Source organism: Solanum verrucosum, unplaced genomic scaffold (genome assembly GCF_900185275.1).
Source record: "Solanum verrucosum unplaced genomic scaffold, falcon-dt-bn FXZP01000242.1, whole genome shotgun sequence".
Taxonomy (NCBI): domain Eukaryota; kingdom Viridiplantae; phylum Streptophyta; class Magnoliopsida; order Solanales; family Solanaceae; genus Solanum; species Solanum verrucosum.
The window spans coordinates 274,912-295,741 of NW_026020168.1; the positions used below are offsets into that span (position 1 = coordinate 274,912).

Consider the following 20,830-nt stretch of genomic DNA (forward strand, 5'->3'; position numbering starts at 1 on the left):
ATGGAAGAAATTGAAGCAAACTTCTTATGGGTACATTTTGGAATGGAAAAATTCTTCCACTCCACAAATCAATTGCAGATCGCGGGCAGTTTTCTTGACGGCCATTGTTGAAAGTTTCTTCTTCACCATTTGCTATGAAGAAGATATAATTATTATAGAATTTTAATAATTAATTAGGAATTAATTAGTGTAAAATATAGTTAACAAAAGAAAAATTAAATAATAAATTTTAAAATAAAAAAAGATATAAAAAATCAATTTTCTGACATGGCGTTGACGTAGCGCTAATGTGGGAGCGAGTGTAATACACCACATACTTGTGAGAGTGGTGTTACACGTATCAAAGTGGTATTAAATCAACTTTTAAGTAATAATTGTTGGGTAGAGTATATCAAAAAAAAAAAAATCATGCATGCATTAGCCTTGTACATTACTAGTACTTTGTTTGGTACTCTTTTCTAATCTATGTATAACATTAGTTATGTACTCTATTGTGTAATGTGTGTATTGCTAATACCATGAATTTCTAGATATTAGCCATGCAATGGTCTTATGCATGCATTAGCATGATTAAAGACTCCATTGCCCCTCAAAACCTCTTTTTACATATTTTCCACCATAATAGTGGAGGGTATCTTTGTAAATAATTATTTTATGCAATGCATGCAATTTTTAATGAATCAAACCAAACAATGCATAAAAACAATCTATGCATAATTAATGCAAACATAACTAATACATGCATTGTTAATGCAAGCATTACTAATACACTTAACATTATTCTTATACATTCTACCAAACAACACCTAAAGATTTGTAATAAGTCATCACCCAAGATAACAAGTGACTTAATTTTGAGGTTCAAACAAAAAAAAAAACTAAAAATATACAAATCCCATTTGCCACCGAACGTTGCTTGTTCTATGGATTATCGTCCTCTTCGACTGAACCAACATGTGCAAAAGCTTGACTCTCACAGGTTAAGGGTTACCTCTGTTATGATTTAGTGGTCATTGTCACTTTTATTTTGATGGTTAAAGGGATAAATTTATAGCTGTGGAGTTAACGGAAAATCTTATTTTGTCACTCACAACTCATGCAAGACACATAGTAAAGTTCAGAATCAAAACAAATAAAAGAAATTCCAGGTTTTGAGCGGCAGAAAAATCCTCCCTAATTTAAATTAGTTAAATCAACGTCTTCAATCCAAAAATCATATCAATTCGTCAACCACCAAAAATGAACTCAATTACCACATAGAACTAACACTACTTGGAGTGGCATTACCAAAGCTAAAATGTCCATCTTCACAAAACTTTGGTTTATGTAAACATCAATTAATATTCAGACGGACTAATGACATCGTCAATCTTTAAAATCATCTTAACAACCTGTGTTGCAAGCAAAATCTGCTGTTGCTTCCCAATCAGTGTCTCAAAGACATTTTGCTCACGCATGTCATTTGTTCCAACATCATTACAATCTATCCCACACCAAGGATTGTTTTCCTGCAACAAAATTCAAGTTATACTCATTAAAACTATTAAGGTACAAGACACGGAATCTCATGCTTTCTAATTATTCAGACTTGAGAAACTTTGGAAATAGTCGAGAGGTATATCTATTTTTCTTTTAGTCGAGTGGGTATATGACAGAAATACTAGGAATTGTCTCTTGAGAAAAAAACTTATGTTTTCTAGTTATTCGACTGAGAAGCTTTATCAGACTCCTGCACAATTGTGGAGTGATTTCATATATCTAAGTAACAAGAAGCCAAAATTACCTTAATTTGCTGAGATTTGACAGCAGATAGAGTTTCAATGGGTTGGAGACCACTATTCTCAGCAAGTGCCATTGGGATAGAATCCAAAGCATCAGCAAATGCCCTGATAGCATACTGCAGATAGAAGGTTTTGATGCTTAGCTAATGATAATCAATTCGAAGAAAAAAAAAAAGTAGAAACAAGAACAATTAAAATAAAAGCTCGCCTGCTCAACTCCTGGGTGTTTATCAGCTGCTGCTTCCACAGCAATTGAGCAAGAGATCTCAGCTGAACCACCACCATACACAATGGAGTTGTTGCGAATAAGATTTCTAGCCACACACAAAGCATCATGGATACTACGTTTTGTCTCCTCAATCATCATCTTGTTACCTGTATGATGATCAAAGCTCAGTTCAAATATCCTAATCGATACAATTTCTCAGGTATTCTAAGATTCTGCATAATCCTCCTGTACTTTTCTTTTTTGAAATTAGAATCAGGAAAAATAATCTTCCTATTATTTTTTTGATAAAGGTAACATTGATCTTCCTATATTTTTTCCCACTAAACTTCAAATATGTGCAGGTAAAGAATGCTCGACTGGTGCTCTGTAAGAAACAAAACCCATCTATCCTGGTATTAGGAAATGACCTTTCCTCAATTGCAAAGTTCTCGCATCCCATATTAGTAAGTTGTGACACTAACTCCACTAGGCAAGAACTCAGCATCTGGTGGAGGTCACCGACCAAACAAAAAGGGTTAAAAAGAAATGGGAACCGCATGGTGCATTACCCTCAACCACATTTGCCCAACTAATTATGGGAGCATACTTGAAAAGATCATACATGTACCATAATCTTAACCAAAATTAAGTTCAGTTGGTATCAGAATCTTTACACTCATTAAAACAAAACCCATGGATCAACATGCAGTTACAACAGTTGACCTGATGACAGTGTCACAATCTAATAAACATAGATGGAAACAGCACAAACCTAGAAACTGTAGATGCCAAACCAAAAGAAAATCCAATGAAGAAGGATTAAAAATGAAAAAATAAGGAGCACGTTAAAATTCTATCAAAAGTTTACATCGAGAAGGATTTATTTCCATAGAAAAACTAAATGGCTGGTCACAGAAACATACCACCACGGATAAATATTGTCACGGCCCTTGAATTTGCACAATGTTCAATGTAAATCATCCTGTCCTTTGTTGTTCCAAATGATTTCTCTCTAACCAGACCAGCCTGAACTCATAGAACATCACTTTTAGCAGGTGATAGAGATCCAAAACCACATTAAGAATTATTATTCATATTTGAAAGGCCTGGTTAAATGGCAAAGTTCACATGAAATTTTTCTAAAGGATATGAATGTGATGCAAAATAGAACATGAATTGAGAAGAATCTCCATACAGATTTGAGAAATTAGACATTAAGAATCTGTAAGCAAAGGAAGAGTAAAATTTCATAAAAATGTAAGTCAGCTATAAGTAGTATACCACATAGTCAATGACCTATCAGCACTTCACACAAAATTTCTAGATGTATGAACAGACACAGGAGATTGAAACAATACCCGGCCAAGTTTTTCAGGTGTCAACTCTTGAAACCTCGGCACAATTCTCCCACCTAATCACATGTGGAGCCAAGAAGTTGCGATTAAATTAACTGTTGTAACAGAAACACCACTACAGAAAAGGCATCATAGCTGATAAGCAAATACAATGCAAACCTGTAGCAATTGCTATCAGCTCTAACTCCACACCACCTACCCATCTAACAGCAGGCAGATTTCTATGCATTAGTAAGTGGTTTGCTTCATCATCGAAACCCCACTGACAAATAACTAAAGTGGCACCAACATCCTGTCAGACATCAGCAGATAAGTTAGAAATCCAGCTCCTCATAAGCCAAACTACCAAAATATGCAACTTCAACTCTTGGTAATCTTTGCATGTAAAAACCAACCAAACTGCTCCTTACAGGCCCGAAAACACAAACCATAGATATCCCCACCCCCTGAAACGATGATACCGTGAACACAGGAAAACTCAACAACATTCTCATCCCTCTAGCTTGTACTTGTTTATGCTAATAACAACCAAGGTGTGCAACTTCACAATGGAAGGGGGTGAAGCATAAGAGAATGACACAACAGCCCTTCATTCTCATATTTAGCATATACAAAAAATAGGGGGAAACAACAGAATTTGTTTGCTTAAATAGGGAGTTGGGAAGGACATAATAGAACAAAGTTCTACACTGATATCAACAACATTCCCGGTGTAACCCCACAAGTGGGGTTTGGGGAGGGTAGTGCGTACATAGACCTTACCCCTACCTTGGGAGGTAGAGAGGTTGTTTCCAATAGAACCTTCGGCTTAAGAAAAAAAATAACAAAGCAGTCCTGGAAAAGAAATAACCGAAGTGAAGAAGCCACAACAAAATACTAAAGATAGCATGACAAAGTATTCTGGAAAAAAAAGGAGCAGAATCTACAAAAAAGTTCTCCGGTGCTATCCTCATATAAAAATACAAGAAACATTAAAAAAAAAAAAAAGGGCAGTGCATTCCGGTGTACAAAGCATCACGCATTAGCAAGATCCGGGGAAGGTACTCACCCTAAGGGGTACTATGTAGACAGCCTACCTTAATGCAAGCATTAGTGGCTGCTTCCGCAGCTCAAACTTATAATCTATACTACAAACGAATTTATAGGACATAGTTTGACACTATGCCTAGGGCAGAAGAAAGGAAGATTCTTTAAACTTGTGGTCTTAAGCATGTCATAAGATTTGTGTTGCAATAGGGCTTTTGTGGTCTTAAAATGCCATACATTTGTGTGGCAATAGAAGTTTCTCATTAGGAGTAAAATGAGAAGTTAAAAGTTATACTGTTTTCAAATATAGAAATGTGTTATTCTTTTTGAAACGGACTCATAAGGAAATAATGTTACATAAAATGGAGCAGGGGAAACATAAGGTTAAGGTTAAAGTTTTAGCTGACCATAAGCTTAAATTTTTCCCCACGCCAGTCTGACTAACAAGTCTAAAAACATGTGAGAAACTTTTTTTGCTAATCCCTAAGATTTCCCTCCCTTCTGTACAAGTAAAGAAATTAGCTTCAATATTTCATGTCCTTCCACCCCACACACCCCTTTATTTATGTATCTAGACCATCTTTCACGATATATACAAACACACACATTCCGCAAATTTTACCTTGCATTTCTGAACCATGTCATCAAAATACTTCTGCTCCTGTAGGCGTAAAGTCTGAAATTTTTCCACAGTATCAATGTCAACCTTATGCTTGGTTTTTGGTTTTGGAGGCTCAAAAGGACAAGTCAAAATGGCAATATTTGCATCCTGGATTTGCTTTGGCATCTGAGGATGACTCATATCTTTGTCAACTACAATTCCGTATATTAGCTCTGTATCCTCTAATTTTCCACCAACTTTTCCCTCGACTTTGATTAAGTCCAGATTAACATCCTTCCTCTCTAGATCTGCAACAGCTAGAACTGCTTTGACAGCGATCTCAGCCATGCTACGTTTGCATCTGTTCACACTACAATACCAATTCCCCATATCAAAACAAATAAGTAGTATAAAAGGGTTTTTGCAGTTGTAATTAGAAACTGATAACCACAAAATACTTTTAGTGCAAGTTGCACATTCTGATGAATCACAAGCATGTTCTTGAAGTCAAAAAATACAAGTTTAGAACCTAGAAAGTAGGACATCTTTAAAAGAAAGATAGCAACAGAGAAAGGTAACAGCAGAGTTGGCATTAGATTTGACACTTACATCTTAGAAGACAAAGTAGTCATGCAGGTTTGAATCAAAGGCTCAAACTCATTCACACCAAATTCAAACTTATTTGCAATACGCTCCAAGTGCTCAACTGCTATCCGAGAAGCCATTTCATATCCTTCTGCAACTCGAATAGGGTGAATACCACATTCTAACAACTTTTCTGCTTGTTCTAGAAGTGCCCCAGCCATGACAACAACTCCAGTAGTTCCATCACCAATTTCATAATCTTGACTTCGTGACAACTCAACCATCAACTTTGCAATCTGATTGTCAACATCCATCTGCTCCAGGATAGTTGCACCATCATTTGCTGAGGATACAAAATCCAAAGATCAGCAAATTTCATCACAAGAAATAAGTTTTGCATGCATAAGTTAGAACAAGAAAGGGAAAAGAACACAGATAAGGTCAAATATGCTTTCAAATCATTACTCTTTTTGCCAAACAAAGGCGATCAAGGACATATATGATGGAACCAAGACTCAGGTAAGGAGAGTGGGAGGAGACTCGGAGAATTTCCCAGTTGTAATGGGGTTGCATCAAGGATACATATATGATGGAACCAAGTCCAAGACTCAGGTAAGGAAAGAGAGAGGAGACTTGGAGCATTTCCCAGTTGTGATGGGGGTGCATCAAGGATCAAGGACATATATGACGGAACCAAGACTCAGGTAAAGACAGTGGGAGGAGACTCGGAGCATTTCCCAGTTGTGTGATAGGGTTGCATCAAGGACCAACTCTTATCCGCTTTTTATTTTCCTTGGTGATGGATGAATTGACGCGACATATCCAAGGAGAGGTGTCATGGTGTATGTTATTTGCAAATGACAGTTCTGATTGACAAAACCCGAGGCGGAATTAACCCAAGTCGGGAGTTCGAATGCAAACCTTGGAGTTTAAAGGATTCAGGTTGAGTAGAACTAAGATAGAATACTTGGAAAGCAAGTTCAATGACATAACACCTGAGGTTGGCAATGAAGTGAGACTTGATACACAAGTCATTCGAAATAGATAAAATTTCAAGTATCTTACCTAAGATACTTGAGCCAAGGATCTTTTGAAAACACTCTTTACCTCCACGAGGTAGTGCTAAGGTCTGTGTACAGTCTACGGTCTACCCTCCCAGATCCCACTTAGTGGGATTTCATTAGGTATGTTGTTGTTAGATCTATTACCCAAGGCTAGGGTGATTGACAATGATGGCATACATTATATTGGTGCAGGGTGGATGAAATAGAGGCTCACATCTGAAGTCATATGTGATAAGAAAGGGCCATCAAAACTTAAAGACAAGTTCTACAAAGCGGTGGTTAGATTGACTATATTATGTGGAACAGTGTTGTCCAGTCAAGAACTCCCACATTTAAAAGATAAAAGATGGATGTGTGAGCATACTAGGAGAAATAAAATTAGGAAACGATATTCAAGACATGATAGGAAAGGTCTCACTAGAGGACAAGATGCGGGAAATGAGACTGAGATGGTTCGGGCATGTGCAGAGGAGATGGCACAAACGCCCCAGCGCGTAGGTGTGAGAGGTTAGCTACGGATGGTTTCAAGAGAGATAGAAGTAGGCAGAAAAAGTATTCGGGAGAGTTGATTAGACAAAAAATGACGCAGTTTCAGCTTACCGAGAACATGACCTTAGATAAGAGGACACGAATAAGGTAGACGGTCAGTAAAATAGTTACGCTTCGTCTTCACTTATTCTACTGTACTATTAGTTGTAGTATTGCTCTTGTAGTTTCTTGTCCTTTGAGTCGGTTATTATCTATTGTTTTTTGTACTTTGATTATCATTTTATCTTGTTATAACTATTGTTCAAGATGAATTGCCAGCTTGTCTATAGTATTTTTCCATGACTTCTTCATTTCCATTATTTCTTTATTTATAGTGCTTTGGAACAGTTTTTCTTTGAACTGAGGATCTATCAAAAATAGGTTTTCTACCTCCAAGGTAAGGATAAGGTCTAAGTACACTTTACTCTCTCCCATTTTGTGGGATTACACTGGGTTTGTTGTTATTGTTGTACTTATAGACCTAAAGGCACATCTCAAAAGAAGATAACGTATATTTCCTAGTAATACCACAGTGCGTGATTAGACCAAATTTAAAATATGGCACTCATGTAGCTTGGCTTTTGAAAGGATTCTAAGCTAAGAAAAGTATTTTTTTACATGCTTCGAGATAACCTTTCTTGAAACACATATCAAGTATCTAGTATGATGGTGTGAAGTATCTATTTGTCCAGAGGTTACAACTAATATAGAGGATCTGGAGTAACTCAACTTTAAGTTGTGTTGACCAGCATATTGAATATTTTGCAAGTGCAATTATCAGAACCAAAAAGGAAATGTATGGAGAGAGAGAACTCTGATAAGATCGTCAAATTCACCCACACAAAAAAAATTCAAAATCTCAGCTTGACATCTACTACATAATAAAGTTCACATATCAGAGAAACCATATCATTCTACTATCAAGAAAGAACTTTGTCATTCTACAATCAAAAAAGAAATATTTTCATTCTACCATACTAATCTCAGAATTTCTCAAATCATACTGCAGAACATAACCATCACAATTAGCAATGCAGTACCCTGTACATGCATATACAGAACCTGACACTAGGAAAAGCAAAAAACAAATGCAAATAGAAAATTAAGAAAACAAGTTTAAAGCCACAACTAATTAACAGAAACAAAGTGATAGAATTTGGAAATGGCCTGAAATTGAGTTGCTTGAGAAGATTGTACCAGAGGTTATGAAGGATTATACTTGCATTGATCGACTGAGATTACAAATAGATCTGTATAGTCTATTCTAATTTGGTTATTTAGATACCATCCCTCAAATGTAATTTCTCATTTTCAGTTCAGTCTTGTCGACTTTAAACCCTATTTTCATTTCCTTTGTTCTTCTTTACCAAATTCCTGTTTTGTAGATCGAACTTATATATAATACATGAAAAAAAGGAGAATGAGAGAGGAGAAAATACTGATAGTGACATCGCCGTCAGGGCTCTGAAGCATCTTATCCATGCCCTTAGGACCAAGAGAAGTACGGAGAATGCGAGCTACCGCTTTGCCAGAGGAAATATTGGCTTTTTGAGCATCAAGACCTCTTAATCGGGTTTTCTGCTCTTGTTCCTTGATTATTATGAATGGCCTACCAAACTCATCAAACGCCAGTGCCATTCTTCTGATTCCACTCTCCACAGGTTGAGAAAAAAGTTGGAGACGATACTATAGTCTGTCTACAAGGTTTCAGAACCCTAAGTTGAGTTCATTGCTAAACCCTTCACTTCTACGCAGTGCTCCCGCTTCTTTTTTATTTCTTTGGGCCTCGTGCGGGTTTAACTTTTTTTACTTTCCAAATTGGGTGGATTTTGTGTGTGTGTGTTTTTTTTTTTTTGGCTAGATTACTTGGGGCATCTCCAATCCAAACACCAAATTTAATAGGCGTTTGGCCATGCGATACCATATCACGATATGTATTGTGAGATGGAATTAGCGCTTGAATATGCGATTTTACGTTGATTTCATCTCATGATTCCATATCATGAGATGTGATTTCATATTCTCCAAAAACCATGATATGGTAATTCCATATCATGATTTGAGATATTTTAATACAAAAATTGATCCACGAGTTTATATTTTGTTAAAATAACCCCACATTTATTTCATATGTAAATAAAATTTATTATTCTCACCAACATATAGTCATTTTAACTCACACCAACCGATTGTTAAAGTGATGAAATATTTATGGTCTATGAGCATGAAAATATAGTTGCGAATGATATTGACCGACAAATGGCTCAAAGTAACAATGTTGGTTCGTCTTCTCAGTCACATGATCGAGAAATGCAAGTTCAACGTGAAGAAACTGGTTGTACTATGTGGGAGGATTTTATTAAAGACTAGTACGCTACAGTTTATGCTCAATTTTTTTTATTAAATTAAAGTTAGATGAAACAATTACTTAAGTGGAGAACAAATAGCTTTGTAATAATTTATTATGCGATTTTATAAATTTTTGTTTATTTGATAAGATTGAATAAACAATTGGGGCTATTTTAATAGTTTAACAACTTATGAGATTTTTATGTTTATCAGAAAATATACAACACAAAAATTTCATATCGCATATCCAAACAAAATTTCAATTTCATCTCATGATACCATATCGCATGGCCAAACGGGCTCTTAGTTTCAGCACTATTTTAATGTAAATCAACTTCAACCCACTGCATCAAATTTTACACTAAAAAAAATATGTTTCTCTCTCTTCATTATTATATTATTATTTCTTATTTCATTTATATTTTCTTATTTCATAAAATAAATTCTTTCTAAATCATTCACAATATATAATTCATATTATTTTCTTTTATAGTCGTTTAATATAAAATTATTTTATACCATAATTTTTAAATAATATAAATTTCTAGCAAATATTATACATAATAATGGATAATACAAATAAAAGTGAAATCATTAATAAAATACAATTAAATAAACATTACATAATTGAAAAAAATATTTTAAATTCTACATAACTATTCAACTTTCAAGGTTATTAAGTTATTGTTGTAATTTTTTTAAATTATTATGTTTTGTTGTACTTATTAAAATTACTATGTATTTCATATTTCAATTTTGATGTATTTCAATTACTACATTGTTGAATGTTTATTATTTTCGATTATTTTTAAGTACATTGTATTATTTGCATTTTTAATTTTTGTAAAGGTTAATTGTAGTTATATCCAATTATAATTTATAGTAGAATGAACATAAATTTAATTTTAAAAAAAAGTCATATATAGAAAAATTAATTTATAAAAAAAAGCTAACTTTTATATCTAAAATTAATATTATAAAAATATTACATAAAAAATAATTATATATGCAAGAGATTTAATTAAAACATACAATTTATATAATGTTTAATTAAAAGTTTTGTATAATGAAATAATATTAAAATATTCAAAAACTGAATTGGTGTGATGAAAAGTGTTACACCAAATTTGATATAACACTATTCACACACCAAAATGATGTAAAATTTGGTGTTGGTTAAAGCTCCAAAACACCAAATAAATATTTAATGTAAAATTTGATGTTGGGTTGGAGATGGTCTTACTTCTAAACTTATCATCAAATTCTATTGAGTAAAGGATCATATTTGCATTTGAACTCTTATAAATTGGTCATATGAAACACAATCCTTATTAATTTATTATGATGAAAGATTGTATTGGGTTGATAAAAATGTGAAGGTATTCATTTCACATGGTGAATATCAAGAGGATATTTGGTGTGATGTGTTATCCATGATACTTGTAAGTTGTAACCTTTGTTTTAGGGAAAAATTTTATGGTGGTTGAGGGATAAGTATGAGGTGGCATACAAAAATTATACAAAATTGTGTGAGGCTCCTTTCATAATTTGACAAATGGATTTTTGGGTCCCATTTTCAGAAAAATGGGCCAAAGTTCCTTCTCTCCTACTTTTTTTAACTTTTTCTCATTATTCAACTTTTCAACTTCTTGTTTTTTTACCATTATTTCAAATTTTGCTATTTGTTTTTATCTTTAGATAATTTAAAAGTATGATATTTAACCTAATTCATCATACTCCTAACATTTAGTATTATTTTTATATCCTATATTAATTATCTAAATTACTAAATATAATTATTAAAATTATTTATCAATTAACAAAATTAAATTATAATTTTTTTAATTTTAATTACCCTAACAATTAATTCTTTTTAAAAGTATAAATAAATTTTGTAAAATTGTAAAAATATATAAAGAGTAAATTAATAAATTATCATTTTTATTACTAATTTCTTAAAGAACATGTAAAAAAGTAAAATAACTAATACAAAAAACAAAAGGAGTATAAAACTATTATTTTTTTCTTCTCAATAATTTCATAATTTCCTAGTTTTGTAAACACTTAAATGTATCAAATATTCTCCAACAAGAAAATATAACAAAAAGACTATCAGTAATCTTGACAAATAATTGCACATGTTTTGTTACTATTTTCATATAACCCAAAATCAAAAATCATCCATAAACTCCTACATAAATACATGCTCTCTCAATTATATGATACTAGAGAGGCATGGCCCGTGCCCAACATTGTAAGTTCCTTCTCCATAAATAATAAATTTAGCTGTATAAACTACAAATTGCAAAGAAACAATTTATTCAAGTGATGTTGATGTATCAGTGAAAGAGATGATCAAGTAAAAGCAGACATGGTCAAAGTAATTAGAAACATTCTGCATTTACAGCATATCATTTCATGAAGAACATCAACTTTTCAACTCTTTGTATATATCTACTTTTCTGCGCCCAAACATTAGTACATGTTGTTCCTGCAAATTATTGAAAAGCGAACACACCAGAAGTAGTCAACACAAGTTTCTGTTGAAATCTATCAAGGTCAATTTTCATCTTTAGGCATGTGAAATTGTACTGAAGGAATGATAATCAGAGAATCTGAAATCAATCCTTTTCCATGATTTGATCTATTATGTTTCTAGAACTTGATTGTTTTTTCGGTCACTTACCTCACTCAACAGTACAATTGTTAAAGCGAGCAAGGATCCAAAAGTAGTAACTGGTAAGCATTCCAAATGTCTTTGCATCACAAAGGAATCACATTCATAAAACTTAAACTCAGTAGACTAAATCAGGAAGTTACATACTGAATAGGTTAAATAACTAAGAGCTTACAATACGAATGAAACTGATAATCTTAGCTGCTGGTCAAACAAAAGAATGACCACTGTGATTTCTTCCCAAAAAAAAATTCAAAATGTATGCATGTAATGTATCAGTAAATCACTTAAAGCCTACAATTCAAACCATTTCACAGAAATCAAAGAATTTCATAAAAATATAGTGAATTGGGCCAGGAATAACAACAATGTATAAAGAGGAACATATTAAGATAAGTATTAGAGTTTTTTTCTTACTTCTCAATTTGAGATACCAATATATTGGTAGAGTAAGTAGTTCCAGATAGGATAAATTACACCTCAAACTCACGATTTTAACAGAAATTTAATAAAAAAGTCATTCTTAGCATCATGGTATGATAGTTCAATACCATTGAATCATGGTATGATAGTTCAAATAAGGTTCATTCTAACACCAAGTAAACAAATGTGACAAAATTCAATATCTCAATTCAACTAAATGAGTGTTCATTTTCGATCCAAGATATATGTCCTTTGAATATGAAGCATAATGTAGAGAATAGCATGGCTAAAGAAATATCGAGGATTAACGTCCATGCTAAGTGATGAGCTTGATAGTAGATAGTTGTAGAAAAACAGTTAAACAAACTTGTTGGCAATCTTCCTTTCACTGGAAAATTTCGTCAAACACACTGGTCGCTTCAATCCTCTTCACTTGTTGTTACAACTATTTTTGTCCGATAGGAACTCCCGAGGCAAAATCCACAAAGAAAAAACATGAATAAAGAGGAAATTTGAGCATTAAAAAATAAACACTAACCGCAAGAGAAGTGATGTATAAATTTTAAAGCCTAATATTACAATCACTTTTTTTTTACAATCAAAAGATTAGACTCTGCACATTTACAACATAAACAGATCTCAAATATCAAACCAACACTATGAACTGAAAAAACGACATTATCAACCAAGTTTTTTCTGAACATCCATAAAATTTGACTTACAAATCGACTCCAACGGGGGGTAAAGTCGAAGATCTCACATGGCCACTACGGCTGCTTCCTAGTTCAACTCTGGTAGCCTATACATGTTCCCAGGAAAGGGTTTAGGATCGAGCCCTGATTTAAATGTCCAGTTGAATAAATGTCCACCAAATACGGTTCAATTCTCAGCTTGCTTCTATCAAACATGCCTGGAATGAGTGGTCTATTGCATATAGTGACAGATTTAGATTTTTCACCAATGAGTGAGAAAATAGATATGTAGTGGTTATGATCTGAATGTGGAATCTGAAGATAAGCGTTAAGAGTTCATTGGTATCTACTATCTGTTTAAGTACAAATAAAGTGAGGCGTAGAAAATCGTATTAAAAAAATGATAAACTTACTATCCAAGCTAACCGCCTCAATAATTTAATACAAAGTAGACAAAAAGTTGGCATTTTAATCATCATAAATTATTTTACTGTAGTGAAAAAATACAACAGGCAAATATGGAATAATATATCACCAGTTGACTTATATGTGTGGCTGAATTATTTTTCTAGCTTTCATCCATTTTGATAAGGCTTATCATTTTTTTATATGGTACTTCCAGAAATCGAGCTATTCAAATAAGAGTTTTTGTGACTTGTTCTGTATAACCTAAACTTCAAGTTTAAATTATCAATATTGAAATGTAACCTAAACTGTCATGCACAAGATCACAACATCACGAAGAAGATTGTCTGATTTGCTTGAATATCCATAAACAACCTGATAATAGAACGGTCAATCTAACTATATATAATGATATTACTTGCTATACCTTTTATCAAGGCAAGGAAATGCATTCATATCTTTCATCCTTAGTGAAAGAGGGAGAAGTAAAATTTTCCAGGCGTCTTTGCTTTTCTTCTGCTTAAGAGGTGCTTAAGCGGCTCTCCTGAAGAATTTTGATTTCCACAACAGGGTTTATCACAACAACAGTGTCACCTCTTGGCTTACCATATACCTTTCTTCTTACTGCTGCATTTGCTGGAACACCTTTTTCTGCTTGCTATGTTGCTTGGACTTTTCGTGTCGGATACTCCAAAAGTAATGCATTTGAAAAATTCTATACGGATGCAACAACGATTTAGGAGAGTCCGAGCCATATAGCCTGTTATAACTCTATTGAAAACACTTAAAGTAGTTTATGCAAAATAAGAAAACTTTGAACATATATGGACCAATCGACTTTCTATTCTAAATACTAAAGTTTTCTATAATTACATTGTGCTACAGAACGTTTACCTTGTTCTTCTCTGCACTGCTTGTGCATTTGACACTGAATGAACCAAACGGGAACTCATGAAAAATAAGGTTTCTAGTGACCCCGAGAACATGCTGTTTTTTCCCATCTGCTTGTCCACCCTTGTGCTTACATCTTGCCATATGCTAGAAAAATAAGAAAACATTAAAATTAGTCGTCAAATGGATCAATATTAGCAGATCTGAAAGGGAAACAATTCAAAGGAGGAAAGAAAACACATGCGCTACTTTACATTCACATGATCTTTTCTCATTTTTTTAAAAAATGGAACTACTCTTAAGATGGAACTATGCGTTTGTTCTTTCTCTGAAATCACTTTTGAGTTGTCATTGCTCCACATATAGGCCCTCTTTGTTATTTTTCTAAGTCATTCACAATACAACTCTCAAGTCAAATTAAAAATTAAAAATAAAAATAACTCCAACTATAGCGAGCTCAAACTTTGCACAAATAGAAAAAAATTGACAAATTCTAAAAGAACGAAAACCCACAAAAAGCTCCAGATGCACTACAGTACTACATCACACGGTCTAGTACATATACATTTTTCAAAACATACATCATTATATAACACGAAATTAGGAACATGACAGTGCAAAATTCTACCATAAACTACTCAAAAAGCAGAAAATACACGATAAAAGAACTGGAAATAAAATAACCAACATATTGTGACTACAAAAAACGTGAACTTGCAAAGAGAAAAAGAGAAAAGTGAGAAGAATAAAAATGGGAAAATCAATTTTCGAACAACCATGAGTAAATCAAACCAAATTAGTAACATGCAAGAATAAAATCCTACAACAATGCATTCAAAAATCATAAAATCAAATAAATACAAAAATAACTGGAAACAAATTAGGAATTGAAGGATAAAAATAGTTATTTTACAATCATCACACTTAATACATGCAATCTTTGAAGAGAAAAAAACAGATGCAGAAGAAGGGAAAAAAGACTCACCCATTTCAAGATGAATAGAGAAAGGGATAGAGATGATTATACTTTGCAAAGAGAAAGACAATTTATTTTTATCAAAAGCAGAGGTAATTTCAGTTCCTTACACGTGGATATAAAGCAACTATTGCCAATAAAAATGGGCCAGACAGAGCAAAAAATTTAAAGGCTTTCACTGTACACTATAGAATGCTTATATAAAAAGAGAAAGTAGTACAATTTAACTTGCTTTTGGTACAATTTTCTTATGCTATGTTAGTCCTCTCCAATAAAAAGAGAAAGTAGTACAATTTAACTTGCTTTTGGTACAAATTTCTTATGCTATGTTAGTCCTCTCCAACTATCCCTTCTAAATAAGGGTAATATACTTATTCTTGAATTTCAAGCTATGTGAAATTTAATTAATATTTTTGAAATATTCTTTTATGTTGTAAAACAAGAGGAAAAACAAGAATACACAAACAATAAAGGGAGACAAATGGTGATGGAAAGTATAAAGTAGAGAATATTATTTAATCTCTTCAAGTGTTCTCTTTCACAAAGGTGAAACATACCCTTTTATAGGATGTAGAAATCACCCGTTTACAATGTTAAACAAAATACGTTATAAGCTCTTTAAGTGATACATTAAATGGGACATTACGTTACGTGTAGATTGAAAAGAAACATCCACACAATTAAATGAATTTGTAACACTCCCCTTGGATGTTTATAGATAATGTGCCTCGTTAAAATATTACTAGGAAAAACCCAGTGGGAAAAAGCCTAGTGAAGGAAAAAGAGTGCACACATCTTGTAATACGCCTTGAGTGTTGCCTCATTAAAAACCTTACCAGGAAATCCCAATGGGACAAAAACTTGGATAAGGAAAAAAGAGTACAACGTGTATTTTACTCCCCTGATGAAAACTTAATTTGATATCTTAGAGATGACGCATTCCAATCTTATATCTTAGCTTCTCAAATGTTGACGTTGGCAATGCCTTAGTGAATAAATCTGCAAGATTATCACTCAAACGAATCTATTGAACATTTATCTCATCGTTTTGTTGAAGATCATGTGTGAAAAAGAACTTAGGTGAAATATGCTTTGTTTGGTCTCCTTTGATATATCCTCCATTTGATTGAGCTATGCAAGGAACATTATATTCATACAATATTATTGTAGTCTTTGTTTGACAGAAAGACCGCATAATTGTAAAATGTGTTGAGTCATTTATCTCAACCATACACATTCTCGATTGGCTTCATGAATGACTATTATCTCTGTATGATTTGAAGAAGTAGCAACTATTGTTTGTTTCATCGAACGCCATGATATAGATATACCTCCATATGTGAATAATTAAATAGCCTGTCTAAGATCGGGCTTTATGTGGGTCAGACAAATAGCCAGCATCTGCATAACCGATCAATTCTGACTTGGATGCATTAGAATACAATAATTTCATATCAATTGTTCCTTGAAGATATCTGAATATATGCTTTACACATTTCCAATGTTTTCTTGTTGGACATGAGCTGAATCTCGCCAATAAACTTATTGCGAAATAAAATATATGGTCGAGTAATATTGGCAAGGTATATTAATGTCCCAATAACACTGAGATATGGAGTTTCATCACCAAGAAACTCTTCATCCTTTTCTTGAGGTTGGAATGGATTTTTATTTCTATCAAGAAATTTTACAACAATTGGGATACTCAATGGGTGTGATTTATCCATGTAAAATCGCTTAAAATCTTTTCAGTATATGTTGATTGATGGATATATATTCCATTTGTCAAATGTTCAATCTGAAGGCCAAGATAAAATTTGGTCTTACCAAGATCTTTCATTTCAAAATCTTTCTTCAAACACTCAACAACTTTTGAAAGCCCTTTAGGAGTTTCGATGATGTTCAAGTCATCAACATAAACATATATTACTAGAAATTCAGATTTTGACCTTCATATAAAAATACAAGGACAAATAGGGTCATTTTTATACCCATCTTTTAGCAAATATTCGCTAAGACGATTATACCACATTCGCCTTGATTGTTTCAATCCATATAAGGATTTCTGAATATTTATTGAACAACTTTCTTTTGAATTTTCATATGCTTCAGGCCCTTTTAGTGCTTCAGGAATTTTCATAAAAATATTGTGGTCTAGTGAGCCATATAAATAGGCTCTGACAACGTCCATTAGATGCATTTCAAACTTTTCATTAACTACCATATTTATTAGATACCTAAAGGTAATTTCTTCTACCACAGCAGAAGACGTCTCCTCATAATCAATGCCAAGCCTTTGCGAAAATTCTTGTGCCACAAGTCATGCTTTATATCTTACGACTTTACTAGGGGTGGGTGTTCGGTTCTTCGATTCAGTTTTTTGGTTTTCGATTTTAGAAAAGTGCTCAGTATATATTAAACTAAACTAATTCGGTTCGATTCAGTTTTTTCTACTTCGGTTCGATTTAGTTCAGTATTTTTAAATCGGTTTTCAGTGTGAATGAAAAATAAAATAAGGATAAAGTATAAGATACTTAGAAATTTAAAACTATGTTAAGGAATGATGCGTATTACCGTGGAACACTTATTGTGCTAACTAAAAGACTATATTTGTCTTTATCAAGAACATTGTGCCTCCAACAATTTAGAAAAACAAGTATGAAGATGGTTCCTTTACATAATGTACATTGGTAGAAATAAGTTTGAGTTTCTCTTGGAAATTAATATTTCAAGTTAACTATTGAATTGTACATTTGGTGTTACTTTGATTTGTTCATGAATGATTTAATTGTTGATTGAATTTTTAATTTTTAGTTAAGAGAATTCCCATATATATATATATATATATATATATATATATATATATATATATATATATAAAAATATTTTAGTTTTTATTTTTTTTAATAAAAGTTTAGTTTTTTGGTGCACTGAAGTTTTGAGACCCTTACACCGAACATCGAACCGAAGAACCGAACTTTTGAAAAGTTAACACCGACACTGAACCGAAAAACTAAAGAACTGAAACTGAAGAATCGAATTAGTTCGGTTTGATTCGGTTTTCTGGTATTTATGCCCACCCCTAGACTTTACCATTTTTATTGCGTTTTCGCACAAAAACTTATTTGTGCCCCACTGGCTTGACACCTGAAGGTGTTCAGACAATTGGTCCAAAAGCTTCACGTTTTTCAAGTGAAGCCAATTCTGTTTGAATTGCTTCCTTCCATTTTGACCAATCATTTCTCTGTCTACATTCATAGACAAATCATGGTTCTAAATCCTCATCTTGTTGCATTATTTCAACTGCAACATTATAGGCAAAAATATTATCCACCACAATATTATTTCGATTCCACCTTTTTCTCATTGAGACAGAATTTATTGAGATTTCCTCATTCTCATAATTTTCAGGTGCATAGACCTCCTTAGTGGTGTCATTATTTATTATGTCTCGGAGCTCTTCATGAGCAATTGCCTCCATATTATGATCATCTTGATCATTTATTCGTTTTCTTTTTCGAGGATTTTTATCCTTGGAACCAATTGGTCTACCACGTTTTAAGCGTGGTCTAGACTCATTTTCCTTAACATTTTGTCTTACTGGGACATCAACTCGAACTTGAGCATTAGCCGTTGGGATATATGATTTAGTAACCCATGGGAGGTTAGTAAATGCATCCGGCAGTTAATTTGCAATATTTTGCAAATAAATCATCTTTTGAAATTCTTGCTCATATTGATTTGTTCGAGGATCTAAATGAGACACTGAAAGTGAATTCCAATCTATCTTATTTCCCAACTGTTTTTGTTCTCCCCCTAATGTTGGGTATATTGATTCATCAAAATGACAATCAACAAACCTTGCCGTAAATAAATCTCCAGTTCTAGGTTCTAAATATTTTATAATAGAATGAGATTCATACCCAACATATATCCTAACCTTCTTTGGGGACCTATCTTTCTGTGGTGTGGTGAAGCAATTGGAACATATACCGCACAACCAAAGATTCTAAGATGGGAAATGGTTGGCTCCAGACCAAAAACCAATTGTAATGGGGAGATGTCATGATAACTAGTTGGCTTTATGCGCACAAGTGCTGCTGTATGCAAAATAACATGCCCCCATACTGAAACAAACAACTTTGTCCTCATCAACAATGGTCTAGCTATCAATTGAAAACGTTTAATCAATGACTCTGCTAAATCATTTTGAGTATGAACATGTGCAACGGGATGTTCAACTGTTATTCCAATGGACAAACAATAATTGTTAAATGCTTGAGATGTAAACTAATGAGTCCATGATTTGGACTCATTTAGGACTTTATTTTAATAAATTTAGTGTCCTCATATGCATATTTTGTGGCAATAACTGATGTAAATCCTTGATTTTCAGGTATTTGGATTGAGGAACAAAGCATGGACACTAATGAGCAAAAAGGAACAAGGCAACTGAAAGAACGAAGAAAAGAAGGCCTGAGGATTGCCCAAACCACTGGGCGAGTCGCTGAATGGCCATGGTCTCGCCTAATGTTCTAGTGTGCCAAGCCCTGAAGGAAAAAATAAGTCGACGATAGAAAGGAGCAGTCGGCGAGTCGGCGAACGATTTCGCGATGCAGTGCTATATCGCCCAAAGTTATAGAACTTGAAGTTGCTGAAGGCCAAAGCAAAAAGGTGATGGAACTGATCAAAGGGCGGATCGCCGAGTGGATCGGTGATCCTGACTTATTGCGCCGAATGGTCCTTCGCAACACATTTTTGGCGACTATAAATACATGTTTGAATTTTTAGTTTAGTATCATATTATATCAAATTTTTATCTAGTTTTTCATTATTGTTCAGTTTTCAAGTTAGAGTGCTTAGAACTAAGTTTTGAGACAATATTTCCTTAGCTTTGAAGATTTGAAGATTTCCATTTCTGAGAAATTGGAAGTGGGTATTGAAGATTCTTCATCTTAGACCTTTGTAAAGACAATGTTAATCTTACCTAGTTGATGGAAACACAATTTGGTAACGATTTCTATCTTTTTATGATGTCTAGCTAAAACCCCAATTCTTAGGGTGTGATTATGTGATTATGGGTTGATTTAGCTGCTGGGTATTGTTAATTGATAGTGTAAATGTTGTTTAAAAGTGATTTCATTAAGTAGTTGTGGGTTAATCTAAAGGGTTGTAGTTGCAAATGCAACTCAAACTTCGTGCTTTTGGCTTGCTCGAAGAGAGGTTTTAAAACTAAGATTACTGATTTGATGGTCTGTGGGTATTGGGT

The 20,830-nt window shown here is 33.3% G+C and overlaps 1 protein-coding gene across 1 annotated transcript; it reads right to left on the minus strand.

The window, feature by feature from the left end:
* Positions 1-1,149: 1,149 nt before the first annotated feature.
* Positions 1,150-8,898, minus strand: LOC125828757 (T-complex protein 1 subunit epsilon-like). The gene is made up of 9 exons (XM_049508086.1): positions 8,588-8,898; positions 5,581-5,899; positions 4,993-5,341; positions 3,504-3,636; positions 3,348-3,400; positions 2,913-3,015; positions 1,990-2,156; positions 1,784-1,897; positions 1,150-1,508 (listed from the first exon to the last, which is right to left on the minus strand). The coding sequence occupies exons 1-9, from the start codon at positions 8,784-8,786 to the stop codon at positions 1,338-1,340; spliced, it is 1,608 nt and encodes a 535-aa protein (XP_049364043.1). The 5' UTR covers positions 8,787-8,898; the 3' UTR covers positions 1,150-1,337.
* Positions 8,899-20,830: the final 11,932 nt, after the last annotated feature.